General features: G+C 49.8%; 1 protein-coding gene across 2 annotated transcripts; it reads left to right on the top strand.

Moving 5' to 3' along the window:
* Positions 1-338: 338 nt before the first annotated feature.
* Positions 339-10,371, top strand: MAFG (MAF bZIP transcription factor G). 2 transcript variants are annotated; one of them, XM_050920078.1, is made up of 3 exons: positions 339-454; positions 8,700-8,761; positions 8,858-10,371. In XM_050920078.1, the coding sequence occupies exons 2-3, from the start codon at positions 8,726-8,728 to the stop codon at positions 9,308-9,310; spliced, it is 489 nt and encodes a 162-aa protein (XP_050776035.1). In that variant the 5' UTR covers positions 339-454; positions 8,700-8,725; the 3' UTR covers positions 9,311-10,371. The 2 variants fall into 2 exon arrangements, with proteins under 2 accessions (XP_050776035.1, XP_050776036.1); XM_050920079.1 differs by lacking the exon at positions 339-454 and adding an exon at positions 8,428-8,511.
* The last annotated feature ends 6,967 nt before the right edge of the window (positions 10,372-17,338 follow it).

The raw sequence follows: 17,338 nt of genomic DNA, 5'->3' as shown, positions 1-17,338 counted from the left end.
ATGCAGTGGCCCCGGCCCCGGCTGACCTGGCCTGTGGGACAGGGTGAACGCTGCAGCACCTGGCTCCCAGCTCAACTGCTCACCTCTGCCCGGTCGATGTGGGGCATGGGAGCCCTGGATGCCCCGGCCAGGCTGGCCCATGGGGCAGAGGCCCCATCTCTGGGCCCCTGGGCAGTGCCAGCTCGCTGGGGAGCGCCCCACCCGACACATGTGCGCGTTCGGCCCCCTGCCCTTTAAGGTCCAGGCCCACCTGCGCGATGTCTTTTTTTGCCCCGACACTAATGACCACGACCACCTCCCCTTTAAGACTTGGGGCGGTTGCGCCGGGCCCCCGCTTCATGAATGGAGCCACGTGACCCAAACATCACGTGACGCGTCCGTGAGCAGCGGCGGCGGATCCCGGAATCTCGGTCTCTCCCAGCGCCACCTCGGCCCCGGCGGCACCGTGAGGAGGGTGAGGGAGCGAGCGAGGACGGGGCCCCCACCTTCCTGGGAGGGAGCAGGGAGCCCCCCCGCCTTCCCCCGGGGTACTGGGGGGAGAGAGAGAACGGGGAGGTTCCCCCCCGCCTTCCCCCGGGGTACTGGGGGGAGAGAGAGAACGGGGAGGTTCCCCCCCGACTTTCCTCGGGGTACTGGGGGGAGAGAGAGAACGGGGAGGTTCCCCCCCTGCCTTCCCCCGGGGTATTGGGGGGAGAGAGAGAACGGGGAGGTTCCCCCCCTGCCTTCCCCCGGGGTATTGGGGGGAGAGAGAGAACGGGGAGGTTCCCCCCCGACTTTCCTCGGGGTACTGGGGGGAGAGAGAGAACGGGGAGGTTCCCCCCCTGCCTTCCCCCGGGGTATTGGGGGGAGAGAGAGAACGGGGAGGTTCCCCCCCGCCTTCCCCCGGGGTACTGGAGGGAGAGAGAGAACGGGGAGGTTCCCCCTGCCTTTCCCCAGGGTACTGGGGGGAGAGGGGAGAAAGAACAGGGAGGCCCCCCCCCGCCTTCCTGGGGCACTTGCGGGGGGGGAGAGTAGGGAGCCCCCCACCTTCCCTGGGGGGCTGGGGGAGGATATGTGTTGCTCTCTCCCTGCTGTTTGCCCCTTGCAATGTGCAGACCTGCTTGAGGGTGTTAAAGGCGAATGCTGCTGATTCATCAGGTGTCTGGGGCTGTGGTGGGAAGTGTCTTAGAGCTGCTGTGGGTCACACTGGAGATGGTGTTTCCGAGGAGCTGGTGCCTGCACCCCTACTCCCATTCTACATGCACCTTGTGAATGTTGAACAGAGACACTGCGGAGTCATCAGCATGAGCTCACTGGGTAGACAGCAGCAAGGGGGAACGGGGTATTGAGAGGGGAGTGAGATGGTGGGGGGGCTCAGTGACAGGGGCACAATGTGCTGGTCAGTTTGTGTCTGCAAACAGATGTTTAGGGGTCAGAGCTTGACATGCTGACTCACTTGCTGAGAAAGTGACATGGTAGCGCTGTTGTGGAGATAGCACTGTCATGAGGGGCAGCAGGTCTCCCCTTCATGTGCCTAGCTGCTGTGGGATGGAACTGCAGGTGCAGGCAGTGGGATGAATGGTGGAGTTAAAATCCTGACCAGAATGTGTGAGCACAGAGTTGGGTGGCATCCATATATTGGGTCTCTGCGTTGACCACTTGGGCAGCTGAGGGACAAGATGTAGGAAGGAAACAGAAAAGGCTTGTTGTGGGAGGTGGATGTACGTGGTGATGTGGGAACAAGGATTCTGAAAACACTTCCTGTTCGGAACTAGTTGCCTGGGCCTGGGCTCAGTGTGAGACCATCAGACTGTCTGCTCTGTGTACTTCTCACACAAGTGTTCGAGGTCTGTGCGATCTGTCTCTTTGCATGCTTGTGCCCCTCTCCTGCCTCAGCTAGTGTTAAGCTGATTGATCTGCTAGGCTGATAGTCTTACAGTACAGTCCCCAGCAGATCCCCTGAGAGACACATGGTCTTCATAACTATAAACACAACCCTTTCAGGGGCTCGGTCAAGGAGGCTGGAATACCCTAAACATAAGCAGAATGAATAGATCTGTAGCGTTACTCTCCTCTAAGTGCCCAAAGATCAGCTAAACCCAACTGTTGTGAGACACCAAAGAATCCTGGGTAATAGTGAACACCTGTGTGCAGCCGTGCACCATCTTTCCTCCCATAGCAAGATTTCTGCTAAACCCAAATGCATTGTCACAAGGCAGAGTGAACCAAAACAAGTGGGGTCAGACCTAACCCTGCTGGTAAATATGCTGAAGACCTCTGCCTTTGAGGGCAACCCAGCTCTGTCAAGGGTGCATATGAGTTTAACAATAACAGCAGTATTTATGAATTAATTGCTACGGAATGGGTAATTGTAAGGACGTTTTGTGTTTCTCAAGGATGTCTCACCAAAGGATTTAAAGCTCTTTGCTGATACTTGCCTACTTCTAGATTTATGTGCTGTACCTGTAAGAACACAGGAATTGCCAGATTGGCTCAGACCAGTGGTCCATCTAGTCCAATCTTTGACAGTATCCAGAACCAGCTGCTTTAGAGGAAGGTGCAAGAAACACTGTAATGAACAATTATGGAATAACCAGCCCATGGGGGTAGTTTCTCCTGTCTGTGACTGCCAGTTATTGTTTGTCTTAGACCCTGAAGCAGGAGGGTTTATATATGCCTTATACATTTCTAGCCTGGCTAGTGTAAGGTCTGCTCTACACTAGGAAATTAGGTTGGTATAACTACATCGCTCAGGGATGTGACAAATCCACCCCCCCAAGCGACCCAGTTAACCTGACCTAACCCCTGGTGTAGGCAGTGCTAGGCTGACAGGAGAATTATCTCATCAACCTAGCTGCTGCCTCTTGGGGAGGTGGATTAACTTCGCTGACTGGTGAATATCTCCTGTCCGTTTAGATAGCGTTTTTACTCCAACACTACAGCTGCAGAGGTGCAGCATTTTAAGTGTAGACAAGCCCTAACTTTAGTTGCTTGATCTTTTAAAAACACATTGTCATAGAAACAAAGTTGACACAATGTCAGCCATTGTGTTACGTTTCCCCAGCCCACACACAACTTTTTCTAAAGATCCTATCAAATCAAAATGTTTAGTAGTGGCAAGGCATTTATTCATAATGTCATTTAGTACAAAATGTTAATGAATTAAGCTCCTAGCTGTGAGGCAAGCAGGGCAATATTATCCCCACAATGCAGAAGTGGAAACTTAGGCAGAGAGAGACTGATTTCCCCAAAGCCACACAGTAAGTGCAGAGCCAAGAGTAGGATTTGAGTGTCTTGCATCCCGCTTCTGTGTTAAAAACACTAGGTCACGCTCTCCAATATCCATGTGAATCCTCATCTTTGGGTTTGAGTGCAGTAGCCTCTAAAATGTACCAGGCACTTGCCAAGCACAACAGAAGATCTGTTTCCTGAGCTGAAGTGCTCTCATTCTGAGAGAGATCTACAGATGGATGTAGTGGGAAGGAAGGGTCCAGATAAGCATGTTCTATGTTTATTTTGGTTGGTTTGCTTTATTACATGGATGGCCTCTTGCCCTACATTTTGGGAATTACTGTAATGTCAGTCTTTGCAGCACGTCTGCTCCCTTTTACCTGGGTGATCTGCAGAGGTACAGGTTTCTATCTGCTCTCCCAGCTCCTTTGGATGGAGTAGAGGTATATGAAGAGCAGCAGGTGCAACTCCCTTTGGATGTGAAGATGTACACTGCAGGAGAAGACTCTGATAGAGCCAACGCACCTGCTGTGTTCCACAGTCTGCTGTTCAGTAACCTCACTGGCAGTGATCTGGGGCTCTCTGAGCTGAGGGGTGGTGGTTGCTCTTTTGTATGAGGTGGCAGGTGAGGGCTGACAAGACTTTCTTCAGCCATCTGTGTTGTCAGTCACCCCAGAGGCTGGACTATTTCTTTCATCTTTGGTCTCCCCATGAAGGAAAAAGCGGGAGAAAAGGACAAGCCAAGAAGCTGCCATCCCTTTAGACCTGAGTGTTTGCTTGTCTCTGTAGCCCAGAGACATGGCCGCCCAGAAGATTCAGGGGGCAAAGCAATTTCAGGGGCCCCTTCCATTAAAAAAAAAAAAGTTGCAATATTATAGAATACTATATTCTCGTGGGGGCACCTGCATTGCCTACCTCCCCACCCCCCTGCAGGGCAGCCCTGCCCAGAGACGTGACTCGGGGGTGTACAGGGCTCCTCTGTTCTGTTTTGTCTATACAGTGTCACTTGGAATGAAAGCTTCTGAGTTGGGGCAGCTGTTGGACATTGTACCGTTGGGAGAGAGGGAGGTTTTGTTCTGTGTTACTGTTAACATATTTTCTTAGGGGAAAGGGGTTTAGAGGTGCAGAGGCTCATTGCATCCTCTAGAAAAGATTGAGAATTGCACTCTGTGGGCTCTCCTGAGCCCAACCAGTATCCAGCTTTGAGGGAGAAGTGTGAGGTGAGTTGCTGCTCATTGAAGGACATGCTGCTGGTTGACACTTAATTGTAGTCTCCTGCTCCCTGCCCAGAGCTGACAAGGTTTGGAAGGGTTTAGAAAGTTTGAGCTGCATGCAGTGGGGAGCAGCAGATGCCACTGGAACCTTTCCCTCCCTGGTTTCAGGGTGGGCTGCAGGTCCTGCTCAACAGTAGAATTATTCTCCTTTCTTGTGTTCTGGCATTTCCTGCTCCTGGGAGACAGGGTTCTCAGATGACAGCTTACTGCATGAAGGTGTGCTGCTCAGAGCTGGGAAGGCCTCTGCTTTACACCATCTTAGGCCGCTTCCCATCTCCTATGTAAGTGATACACCTTGCCCAGCAGAGCTGTGCGTATAGAAAGGGGTTAACGTGCTGAGGGAAGGAGTATCTGAGAATCACTAGTCCCATTCTCTGTCTGAATTCAGCTAAATTGTGCACATGGAGACAGGTATTTTAGCTACACTGCAGAGATGCTCTGGGCACTAGTTCGACTCGGGGCCCATCTGCTGCAGCTTGAATCAGTGGGTGATCTGAAGAGATGAGTTTCAGAGGAAGTGTTGTCTCCACTTCCACATGTACAATCAGGGAGAATATTCAAGCGGTGTCCTTACTGCCTGTGTAAGCACCACTGTTTGGCCTGCCATCCCCCCTGAAAACCTCTTCCTTTGCAGTTCCTTCCTCCGGCTGCTACATCCCTTGAGGATGGGCCTCCCTTAGTGGAGCTGTCTCCAGGTTGGCTGTGCTTCTGGAAGGAGTGATGTCAGCATGTTTACACTAGTTTGATGGCACAGTTCTGTGAATCGGGAATGTTGAGAATGGGGCCTGTGTTGAATCATGCGTTTTGCTGTCAGCTCTGTTGTGCCCTTTTTTTAGCTGAGGAGAGAGTTGGCTGTGCTTGTGCTGAGTTCAGGCCTTTTGAGTTCTGGTTAAATGTGTTGAGGCTGCATTTTTCCCCTTGGAGCCACTGCACTTGGCACTTTTCAGTGTGATCTTTCTTCATGAAGCCATTGAAAAGCTGAGAAATCAGCAGTCTGGGGAGTTAGACCAAGTGTGTTTCTGCCTTGATGACGGTTCTGAGTGTCCTTTGTGTAGGCTCCTGAATAGCCCTACCTTTGGCCTTCCTGTCAGGGCTGGAAAATTACCAGCAAGCCTTTCCCTTGTGCTCCCCTCAGTGATGGAAACTCAGGCACTGATACCTTCCGAGTGATGCTTCTCCACCTTTGATCTCTTCTGTGGTGGGCAGAATCATCAGATGCTTTCGACTGGAATCTTCTTACAGCTGCAGAGGTGCTGGGGGGCTAGGCTTGGATAGAGAACAAGGCCTGACAAATTGGATTCCTTCTGTTCAACCCTTTTAACCCTTAAAACACACGGAAGAGTTTAGTTGTTGTCAGCTTCTCCCACTCCTTGGCTCCCTTCCAAGCTGTTGATCTTTCTCCTATCCTCATCCTATCCCATCTTTCTGACCACCTGCAGTGGCTTGGAAGCACCCAGCCATTGCCTCTCCACCACTGGTTCCTTTCAGCTCCCGCCTGTCCCTGACTCTTCTCAGATCTCTTCTTGTTCCCAGAGTGACTCTCAGATCTGGAAGCAGTTTGCATGGGCTGTATGATTTTGGGGAGCTTGAGGAATGAGGAGGATGATAGCACCTGTTCCTGACAGCCCAGTGCATTCAAACACCCAGTTTGCAGAAATTCAATGTTTTAGCAGTAAAGGGGCGTGTGTAAATACTGCACAGTGCACGAGATGAAGGGCAAAGTGAGGCAGTGTTCTCTGGGCAGCTCCTGTGACATGCTTAATGGAGATCTGGAATTTTCATGCTGAGGAACGTTGCTGAGCAGCTCAGGCTCTAAATTGGAGTGAATCTGCCTCTGTCCCTCTCCCCCATATTAATACTTTGTGTGGGACTATATTCTGGATATTAAATGTTTATATAATCTAAAATATCAGTGCCAAGGCTAATTTTGTAGGGTCTACAAATGTGAAAGGTCCCCCCCCCCGCCCTTCTGCAGCCCCTGCCATTAAGAGCCCTTTTTCCATGAATGAGGAAGTAAACAGACTATTTCAACTCCATTGTAGTGGGGTGTGGGGAAGATTCAATGTTTCTTCTGAAAGTGAAAGGGAATGAAATGACCAGAGGGAAGAATACATTTTACGAAGCATGGTGTCACGTCAAACTGTCCTGCTCATAGTCTATGCTAGCCTGCTCTTTGTGCAGCTGCTTCCTGTGGAGGCTGGCTGGCAGAAATGACCTTTTATAGCAGCATTGTCTGAGCACAGTTAGCATCTTGTGAGTGGCTAAGGCTGTGTCCTCTGGGCATAAATTACTTACCTCTCAGTAGCCTCTGGCACTTTAGAAGCATTTGAATCCTGCCTGTTTGTTGGGAATCTTGGAAAGTGCTGAAGCCTTTCTTCTCTGGTGGGTGGTGATAGATGCATTGCATGATGCCTGAGCCACAGTTGCTGGAGCACCATAACTTGACATTTACTGACTTTTGTGTCAGATTCTCAGCATTGTGTCAATGTTTCTTGCATGTGATTTCTTGCATGTTTTATTATGAAAGCGTTAACTGTGCTTACGTCTGGATAGGACATGAATATAAAGGCGTTCTCAATCTGGATTTGGATGGGAGTGCTCATCCTGGACTTGGCAGTGGCAGATCTCTAGGGGGGCTCACGGTCTCTTCTTGTTGGGGGCACAACTGTGATTATATCAAATGAGACTTCAGGAGGCTTCACAGTAGCAAACCCTAGACAGGGCAGTAGTTAATTACTGTCTTTTTAGAACTGCAGACCTAGAGGAGGAAGGACCTAGGAGCATGAGTCTCCATTACAGCTGTCAGTGTTTCAGTGTCTGAATCCCAGGTGGCTGCTGTGTGAAGGGAAGAGCTCAAATCTTCCCACTGGTGATAGCAAAGGGATCCACTCTCTTCTTTCTGTGGCCTCTTCATCTTTAATTTATCACCCCTGGTCTCTGAACTCGCTACCCTGAATGAGGAGGGGAAAGTGGTGGCAGGGATGATCAATTTTTTTTTTTGGTCAAGGTCCATATTTCTTGGTCAAGGCCCAGACTCCAGAGAAAATAATAATAAAAAAAAACCCCAATCCCAACAATAATGATGATGATACGTTTTCAGAGTCTGTTCAAAAGCATCTAGCGGTCTTGCTTTGGCCCACAGTCTACCTATTGACTATCCCTGGTGGTGGGCCTTCGGCCTGACATTTTAACAGGAGGAGGAGCTTGTCAGGTGGAAAGTGCCCAGCCCCTGCAGAAAGGCTGGGTTGCCAGAAGCTGGCTAGGCTAGGGGTTGAGGAAATACTTAGGCATGAAGTGGGGCTTGTGTGATATCAGTCCAAACAGACAATGGGATTATTTTGTGGTGGCTGGCAGGGCGAATACTTTTCTAGTGCTGCAGGGTCCCTCTACCCTCTCACTTCTGAGTGAGCCGCGGAGCTTTGCTAAGTAGACATGCACTCCTGGACTGTGGGGTGAAAGGGACAGTGCAGGTCAGGTGGCGGGAGCTGAGAATGGAGACTATCTGCTTCCTGGGGCTGCCAAACGGGATTCTAGCAGAGCCAGTGGCTTTCTACCTGCGCAGTTGCTTCTGGAATCACCATTCCTTCGACTTCACGGGTCTGGGTCCTCTGGACTCTCAGGCTAGGGTTAAAATTCACACGGGGGGCCAGAAAGGGTCACAGGTAACGGTGGCTGTTTTCAGGCCCCCTATGGAGGAAGGACACTTAAATGACTCCAGCTGGTTGGTTGTGCTTGGGGGTTCTGAGGAAGGGGGGTGGCTGAGAGAGGCTCAGAGGTTGCCAATGTGCTGAGTCAGCATGACAGGCTTGGAGCAGCCATGCTCTGGACCCAGCCGGCTAGGCTATTTTTAAATATGTGGCTTCCTTGTACTCTGACTCCTCTCAGTGTTTCTAACCTTCCTTCTGCACCCCCACCCCCCTTCCCTCCCCAGCCACTGCCAGCACTTGGCTTAAGTCTTCACAGGCGCTCGAGTGAGGAGGGAGAGAGATGAGCAGCAGCTTCTGCTGAGGGGCAGGATCAGTTGCTTGTGAGTCTGTTTGGTTCAGACTGGGAGACAGGTGCTTGCTAAGCATAGCATATGGGAGAGACTGGCACTGGCAGTAGGCTTTGCCCCAGCCTTCTCTGTTGGAACCCCTGGGTGCTGTGCAAGGTTAGGTTGCACCTGGGGAGTTGGTCCCACAGGCCAACCTCTGACCTTCCCTTCCTTTCTTTCAGATCCTGACTGACAAGGCTCTCGTGTTATGACGACCCCCAACAAAGGAAACAAAGCCTTAAAGGTAAAAGGGCGGGGGGTGGGGCCTGGGAGCATGGGTGACTAGCAGCTGGCACTCTGTGGGCGATCGCAATAATGCATGTGTTCCTCTTCCCCGCAGGTGAAGCGGGAGCCGGGCGAGAATGGGACCAGCTTGACAGATGAGGAGCTGGTGACCATGTCTGTGCGTGAGCTGAACCAGCATCTACGGGGCCTGTCCAAAGAGGAGATCATCCAGTTGAAGCAGCGTCGGCGCACGCTGAAGAACCGAGGCTACGCGGCTAGCTGTCGTGTCAAGCGTGTCACCCAGAAGGAGGAACTGGAGAAGCAGAAGGCAGAGCTGCAGCAAGAGGTGGAGAAGTTGGCCTCTGAGAATGCCAGCATGAAAATGGAACTTGATGCCCTCCGCTCCAAGTATGAGGCGCTCCAGAACTTCGCCAGAACCGTGGCCCGGAGCCCTGTGGTCCCAGCTCGGGGCCCTATCACCTCCAGCATGGGGCCCCTTGTCCCTGGCAAAGTCGCCACCACCAGTGTCATCACAATAGTGAAATCCAAAACGGACGCCCGGTCTTAGTAAAGCAGCGCTGCCTGGGCTTGTCTGTGCAGGGCAGTTAGGTGCAAAGCTAACCTGGAATCCCCAAAGCACAAACCCCTTTCCTGGTGGGTCAGGACTCCCTCCTCTCTGCTCGGGAATGGCCTGCTGATCACTCCAGTTTTGTGTTTTGTCTTGTTCAGATTGATATGACCAGTGGTGACACTCCCCATCCTGTGCAAACAGAGCCTCCCACCTATGGGTCTACAGCCCTCTGGGGCATCCTTGGGATACAGACTGTGAAAGACCTTGGTGTTCTAGCCAAAGAAATTCTGCACAGCATGGAGGAAGGTGTGTGCTTGAGGCCCATGACGCTCCTCAGTGGGTTGGGGATGGGAGGGCAGAGGAGGCTCTGTGGCAGGGAGTTGGGATCCCCTGGTTTCAGTCACTTCCGAAGGATTTATTCCATTATACTTCCAAGTGGCATATCTCGGTGCCTGTTAGCCAGGTGCCCAAATCTGCTGCTTCTGTCTCACTTGGTATCAGTGATTGCTAGGGGGGGTAGTTTGTGTAACTGAGTTTGTGTTAACTTCTAGAGGCGCTGCCTGTGTCCCAAAGGCAGGTTTTCTTGTGACTTTCACTGCACCAGCCACACACATGCAGTAATGGAAGGGAGGAAACTGCAGTTCCCTGGTGTCTCTGCTCTAGAGGTGTGTGTGTGGGGGAGATGATGGGGACACTGTGGGGGCCAGCAATAGGGGGAGGAGGAGGTACCATAGTGACTGAAGGCCAGTTTTGTGCCTAACATGTTGCACTGAACAAGACCAAAATCACTAGTTTTTCCCATCTATTGAGGGTATCAAGTGTCTCTAGTGTGATGGTTTACACAACCAGTTTGTGGTTAAATAGTCCTTTTATTTAAAGAGAGAAACATTCATTTTAAGAGTTATTAAATTATCTAAGTTTAAAATCAGAGGAGAGAGCATATTTATAGTCAGCTTTTTTTTACCGGAGCAGGCGGGAATATTTGACCATATAAACGGAGAAATATTCTCAAGACTCTGCTAGCTGAAAAGTAAATAAAGAAAAATAATTTTAAAGTTTCTCATGACCTCCTGCAAACTCCCTGTGGCTCCGAGGTTAGTTTTTATAAAGAGTTATCAGACTTTATTTATAAAATTTAGAAAAGACAAAAAAGAGGCAAGTCCTGTTTGATATCTTTTTTGCAATTGTACCAAAAGTGACTTATTCTTGAACTCGCTGGCTTCCTTCATGTTCCCACTGTGTCGCGCTGTCCGTGCTCTCTGAGCTCTTGTGTGGCACTGTGATGTGATGGTGCCAATAGCTGCCTTTGCTGTCTGGATGTCCTGTCTTCACGCTGCCTTTGCTTTCCCAGGGATTGACATGGGCACTGTCCTAGGCCTGCAGTAGATCCTTGGCACATAGGCAAGATTGCTCCTCAACCAGTGAGGGCCCTGACCTTTCTAAACTGAAGTCAGAACAACTTGATGGGTGTGAAAAGATGGTGCCAGGAGCCTCTTCTTCTGCACCGTCCTTTTGTATAGCCCAACAGCCTGTTTCCCTAGCTGGTAGCCACCTGCCTCAGAGGTACAGCTGCTACTGGAGGCTGTTGCTAACCGGGTTGTTCTTGGTAGCTCTATTACCTGAACATGGCAGACTGTTGTACGACTGCTTCCCGCTACTCTTCAAGCAGGAAAGATGGCAGGGGAAGTGAAGCAATGGATACTGTTCCAAGAGGTCATGTTTAGGAGGAGACTAATGGGAAATAGCTCTGGGCTTTGGTTTCCTTTTAGATCCTGCAGTAAGAACTTCAAGTGTTCATTAGATGCTGGCCATGAGCCTCATGCATTTGAGCAGGGCAGGAAGTTGCTTCAGTCCTGGTGATGGACTCCCTTGCTGTTGAGTGTCTGCATAGTACTGAAAGGGAAGCCAGGGCATAGTTGCTTTCTTTCCTCTGCATCCAACCTCCCCAACTTCCTGGTGCAGCTTCTTCTAGGTGTGATGTGTATGTGAGGCTGGCATGTAGTTTGCAAGGCTGTGCGACGGAGCTAAGATGCTATCTAAGGTCTTGATCCCTTCCCACAAACTGTTCCCCTGAAAGTTAAAGCTCATTGTTATCCCCAGGTGGCAGGACAGTGGGAAGAGACCAGCCTGACAGGGTACACTGAGCTCCATATGGTGATCTCTGGGCTGCTGGATGAAGACTGAGTGTAGGGAACAGAGTACATTGGTGCTGGGCTAGACTGCAGCACCAGCTTAGAAGCCCGTTTTGTATTGCTGACCTTATCTGGCTGGGCACAGATTTCATGCCCACCCCACTCATGATCAGAGATTTTTGCTTTTTACTGAGAAGCAGGTATGCCTGCCAAAAGCCAAGCATTCAGTAAGAAGAGGGAGGGCCAAGGACAGGTTGGAATGTACGGGCTCAGGGCAAAGCAGTAGTCCGTTGTGAAGGATTTTCCAGTATGTCCCACCCTTACTCTGGAGCTTGAGGGGTTTTTCTGGTTTGCTTCGATCTGGGATCCAGGAGGAAACTGTTGGGGTCGAACTTCCCAGTGAGTTGCACTGGACAGAGGAGAGGATTGGGATGTCTCCTCACCTTCCCCATGTTCCCCCTGCCAAACCATGGGGCTTTCTCTAGTCTCCATTATGAAAAGTAGATGTCCTCAATCTCTGGTCTTAGCCCCCAGGAACCTGCTGAGACTGTAACTCTCCAGAAGGGTTTGTGACCATGCAGCATGCAGTGCGGCTCCTTGGAATTTAATTCCCCAGTCTTCTGGGTCTTTTGTCTTCCCATTGCTCAGAAGATGCCAATCACTGGGTGTTCTTCAACTGCAGACCCCTGAAATGATCCCAGAATAACAATTCCAGACTCCCCTCAGAACCAGCTTGAAATTAGGTACCCCACATGAAGCTGAGTGCAGAAGGCAGTTCTGAGCCAGCCTAGCATGTCTGCCCTGCCTGGGATGCAGCGTACGCTGTTGCCAGGGTTGTATTTATATAGCAAGATGGGTGCTGTGCTCTTGCTCCAAGAGGGTTTGGTTTGAGGAGGCCCCATCAGCTTTTGTGCAACAGAAGGAGCAGGTGGCAACCTTCTTCCTGAGAAGATATACATGGCTAGAGAGATCCCTGTTAGTCGCTGCCAATCCTCTTCAGTCCTACTCCAACCCTAATCTAACAGCCTGGAACTTCCCTCCCTGACTGACATCTCAACCATCATCCATCTTCAGAGGAGTCCTAGTCCATGCCTTTACTGGGAGAGGATGCTTTAGGGCGGGGTGCCATGAGTGTTGGAGGAGAGAGAGAGCAGGCAGCAGACACTGACTCAAGACAGAATCTTTTCCACTTCTTGACATTTTTGTTTATTGTGCTTGTTAGTCTCTTATCCCAAACAACTCTCTGATTGACTGAGCATGTTCAGTAACATCACATCTCAACAGAGGATTTAGGTGCAAAGACAGCAAAGCTGTGGTTGCGTGATGTGGAGTAATGAACTCAGCACCTGGGCCAGGACTCCTGGGTTCCACTCTTGGCTCAGCCACTGGCTCCATGTGTGACCTTGGGCAACTTGCTTCCCTTCTCTGTGCTTGGTGCTCTGCCCCACGTCAGTGTCCGGTGTGCTGGAGGGGCTCCAGGCAGCTCCCTGTGGTCTGTGCTCCACATCAGTGGTTTTGGTTCTTTGATTTTAGTGAAGTGTCAAATCTGAATACCTTCTTGCCCCTGTGTTCAGGGAATCCCTTGTTTATGCTAAAGGAGGCACTCCTCCACTCACCCCAGCACCAGTCAGGTTCTTGTGTTTATGGATTGTCCCAGTGTGAGTCAGGCCCCCCCAACCCTTCACTTGATTTCTCTCTCTTATATATAGCGTTTCAGAGTGTGACAGTTCTTGTTTTCGAGGTGCTTGTTCATTTGGTTTCCTGCTGTGAAGGGTGTTGTGTTTTCTTTCTCTGGTACCTTTTTGACGCAGCGGGTGGGGTTTTTGCTCCTGGCCTGGCTGCAAAGCAAACCCGTGAAGTGTATCAACCCTCGCACGGCTGGGTGTAGGCGTGGCTGTCGCACCCAGGATGTGCACAGGGACTTATGTATGTTGTGGTGAATTGTGTAAAGTGATCTCTTGGCTTAGGCAATGTGATGGATATTGCTCTTTAGGGAGAGGAAGAGGCAGACTGCAGTGTGCAGGCAAGAGCTAGAACTGCTCTGAGAGGGTTCATGCAGGTGGGGACGGGCATGCAGAGCACTCTCCCCTTGGGTCGGCTGGTGTGTGTGTGAGATCCGGGATGGTCACCACCATCCCTGTGTCTCTGGTATGAAATGCATGGTGGGGAGGGGATTTACAAAGAGCTGGGGGTGGAATATCTTTTCCAACCTTTTATGAGCAGAGTCCCCCCCTTGCCCTCCCCCCACCACATCCCTAGTGGCCAGAGGATAATGGCTAGATGGAGACTGTGTCCTGTCCTTTCACCAGCCCACAGGGAGGACATCGCTGGGAGGGGACTGCTCCTTTTGCTTGCAGGTGCCTTCCTGAATGAAGCTCCGTGCTTCAAGCTGTGGTTTTTCTGGCAGGAACAAACACTAACGCTCTCACCTCAGAGGAAGGTTCCCTTCCTGCCAGGGTACATTGCTGCCTTCCCCCATAGTAAAGGGAAGGGTGGGGACCTGTGAGTACACTGTGACTCTCCTCCGCACTCAGAGATGATGAGGTAGTGCTGGGCCTTTCAGCTGCAGGGCTGGCAGGTGCTAAGGGGCAGCCTGGCTGGGGCAGCACTCTCTCCTCAATAGCTGTCTTTGCTCCCTTTGGGAGCAGTCAGGTTGGGTGCATGAGTGAGCTTTGGATGCTTGTGTATGATACCTCTGGGTACAGCCTGTGTGAATGATTCTGCAGCCCCGGTTCCTCACTTGGGCAGCTAGGTGAACCACTCCCTAGTGGAGGGCAGTATTGTGCTGCCATGAATTCTCAGAGTCCAATGGTGGAGCAGTGGGAGTGGAGTCCCTGCCCTAGTCCAAGGGGAGAAGGAGCTACCAAACTGCTGAGCCCTGCCTGAAGTGTGACCTCACTGCAGTCTGCCTGGAGTTTATTACACCCTTGGCCAAATTGGAATCTTATTGGAGAAATAACATCCTGAGCACGAAGTGACAGGACAAGGGCACCTTGGCTGCTGCCCAGGCTATGCTGCCCTGCAGTGTCGATATTGGCTTGTGTCAAACATGAGGACCGGGCCTGGAAGGCTCAGTTCTGAATCATGTATTTGCTTCTTTTCCGTTTTAAACGGACTCTAAAATGAAAAAAATATATATTTTATTAAACAGAATCTAATCTGTAAATATAAAAAATGACTAGAAACGGGGGCAAGATCTCTGTGACAGGGGTGTAATAAAATGTTCAGTCCAAGGCTTTTCTATAACAAAGCCAAGTTCAGCTAATAATCAGTATTTATTACTAAATTATTGTCCTTTTACAATCTGTAGATAGGTATCTGTTGATAACTGTCGGGGATTTGCTGTTGCGGCCCCATTGGCGGTGGTGTTAATTTATTTCTGTATATAGTGTATGTTTGTTGATATGAGGCTTTCTTTATTTTGTATATGACCAATAAACTTCTTTTAAAGAGACCCATTCCAGAGCATCTTCCCTGGAGATTTGGCGGGCAGCCTTGTGGTAAGGTTTGTTTCAGGCTCTTCTGTTGCTCCATTGGGGGCGCTCTTCTGAACTGAGAAACTCTTCCATTTTGCAGACACTTACTTTTGTTCCAGGCCTGGTTTATGCAGCTTTTTTTTTTTTTTTAAACAATTTCACTGTTTGGTTAGGTGGTGATTTCTTTACAGGAAATTTAAATTGTACAGTCCCCTCCTGGAGATGCCGTTCTTGGTATAAAGGTTCCTTATCTGAGCCTGGGAACTTAAATTCATAGCTCTGCTGGACACTAAAAAACATGGCCTTAACAGAGACACTGGTTTGATGACTCACTACAGTTTGTAACACACCCTACTGCTTGATAACCATTAGTTGTCCACTTAAAATTAAATGGTCGTCTACAGCAGGGATTCTCAAACTGGGGGTCAGGATCCCTCAGGGGGTCGCGAGGTTATTATATGGGGGGTTGCAAGCTGTCAGCCTCCATCCTAAATCCCGCTTTGCCTCCAGCATTTATAATGGTGTTAAATATATTAAAAGGGGTTTTAATTTATAAAGGAGGGGTCACACTCAGAGGCTTCCCATGTGCAAGGGGTCACCAGTACAAAAGTTTGAGAATCACTGTCCTACAGCATGTGTGAAGTACTTATGCTTAACAATTTCTCCCATGATGTATTTAGCTTGGATGATGTGTTTACCTTCTCCAGACCTGAAGAAGAGCTCTGTGAACTTAACAGCTTGTCCTTTCCACCAACATCACACACAACCATCGACCAATAAGATACTACCTTACATACTCATCTCTCCTTTATAGTGGTATTGTTTGTTTCTGGCCACTTATGGGAATAAGCTATGCTGGTATAACTGTATCCACATTAGAGGGTTGTACAGCTTTAACTGAGTTTCAAACCAGTATAGTTAAAGCAATACAAAAGCTGCATGTAGACAAGACTCCAATGTGTTGAACAGAAGACACAATCGATTCCAGGTGTGTCCCCTGTCATCCTGTGTCTCAGGAGAAAGATGCAGTACTTTGGACTGGAGTGCAAGGGGCACTCACACCTCACTTCATGGACACTGTTGCGTGATGGAATGGCTTCTTTATGGAGGAGATGCTGTTCTAGACTAGAACTGAAGTTTGGGGTAAGAGGGAGAACCTAGTCATGTCTTTCCCCAGGTTGAGACATTATTTAAAGAGTTTTACAAGCACTGAATAGAGAGGGATCCATTGACCTGATGCTGAGACTTGGCCCCATGGAAAAACACACAAACCAGCCTTGGCTAAAATCCCCTCCGTCAGCAGGAGGAAGAGGAGAGAATGAAGTTAGAGGTTGGGAGTGGGGCAATAAAGGGAGAGAGAAGCCTAGAGCAAAGGCTCCAAGGTGCAAAGAATCAGAGCCCAGAGGTTCACAGTATCCCCTTGCACACGTCTCATTGTGAACACTGGAGAGCCCCAGGGATGTGATACCCCTGGGGGTTGATGGGGGTAGTGGACACACATCAGTGTGGCGAGGGCAAGCTGGCCAAAGAGACCAGGGCAAATGCTACCCAACTTAAAGCCCATAGAGTCATGAGCCTCTCCACAGCGAAGGCAGGCTTTGGCTCTAAGGCCTCTTCCAAGCTGCAACTACACCATGATGTGCCTGCAACTCATTGTGTTGCCTTTGGCAGTATAAGAACATAAGGAGAGCATAAGAATGGCCACATCGGATCAGACCAATGATCCCTAGCCAAGTATCTTGTCTTCTGACAGTGGTTTGTACCACATGCTCCAGAGGGAATGAATAGAAGACGGCAATTTATCGAGAGAGCCATCTACTCTAGGACAGTCCCAGCTTCTGGCAGTCAGAGCATGGGGTTAGATCCCTGCCATGAACTTATCTAATTCTTTTTTGAACCCTGTTATCCTTTTGGCCTTCACAACATCCCCTGGTAATGAGTTCCACAGGTTGACAGTATGTTGTGTGAAGAAATACTGCCTATTAATGTCATTGGGTGACCCTGGTTCTTGTGTTATATGAAGGGGTAAATAGCACTTACTTTTTCCACACTATTCATAAACCTTGTATATACATACAGAGAGAGACCTCTGTCATGTTCCCACAATAGTCATCCCTTTTCCAAGCTGAACAGTACCAGTTTAATCTCTCCTCACATGGAAACCGTTCCATACCCCTAATCACTTTTTTGCCTTTCTCTATACTTTTTCCAATTCTAATGTATCTTTTTTTGAGATGGGGTGACCAGAACTGTATGCAGTAGTCAAGGTGTGGATGTACCATGTATTTATATAGTGGCATTATGGTATTTTCTGTTTTATCTATCCTCTTCTTTATGGTTCCTAACATTCTGTTGGCTTTTTTTTGACTACCACTGCATATTGAGCAGATGTTTTCAGAGAACTATCCACTATGACG

This window comes from Gopherus flavomarginatus, chromosome 12, assembly GCF_025201925.1.
Source record: "Gopherus flavomarginatus isolate rGopFla2 chromosome 12, rGopFla2.mat.asm, whole genome shotgun sequence".
Classification (NCBI taxonomy): Eukaryota; Metazoa; Chordata; order Testudines; family Testudinidae; genus Gopherus; species Gopherus flavomarginatus.
This window is presented reverse-complemented; position numbering and strand designations above follow the sequence as displayed.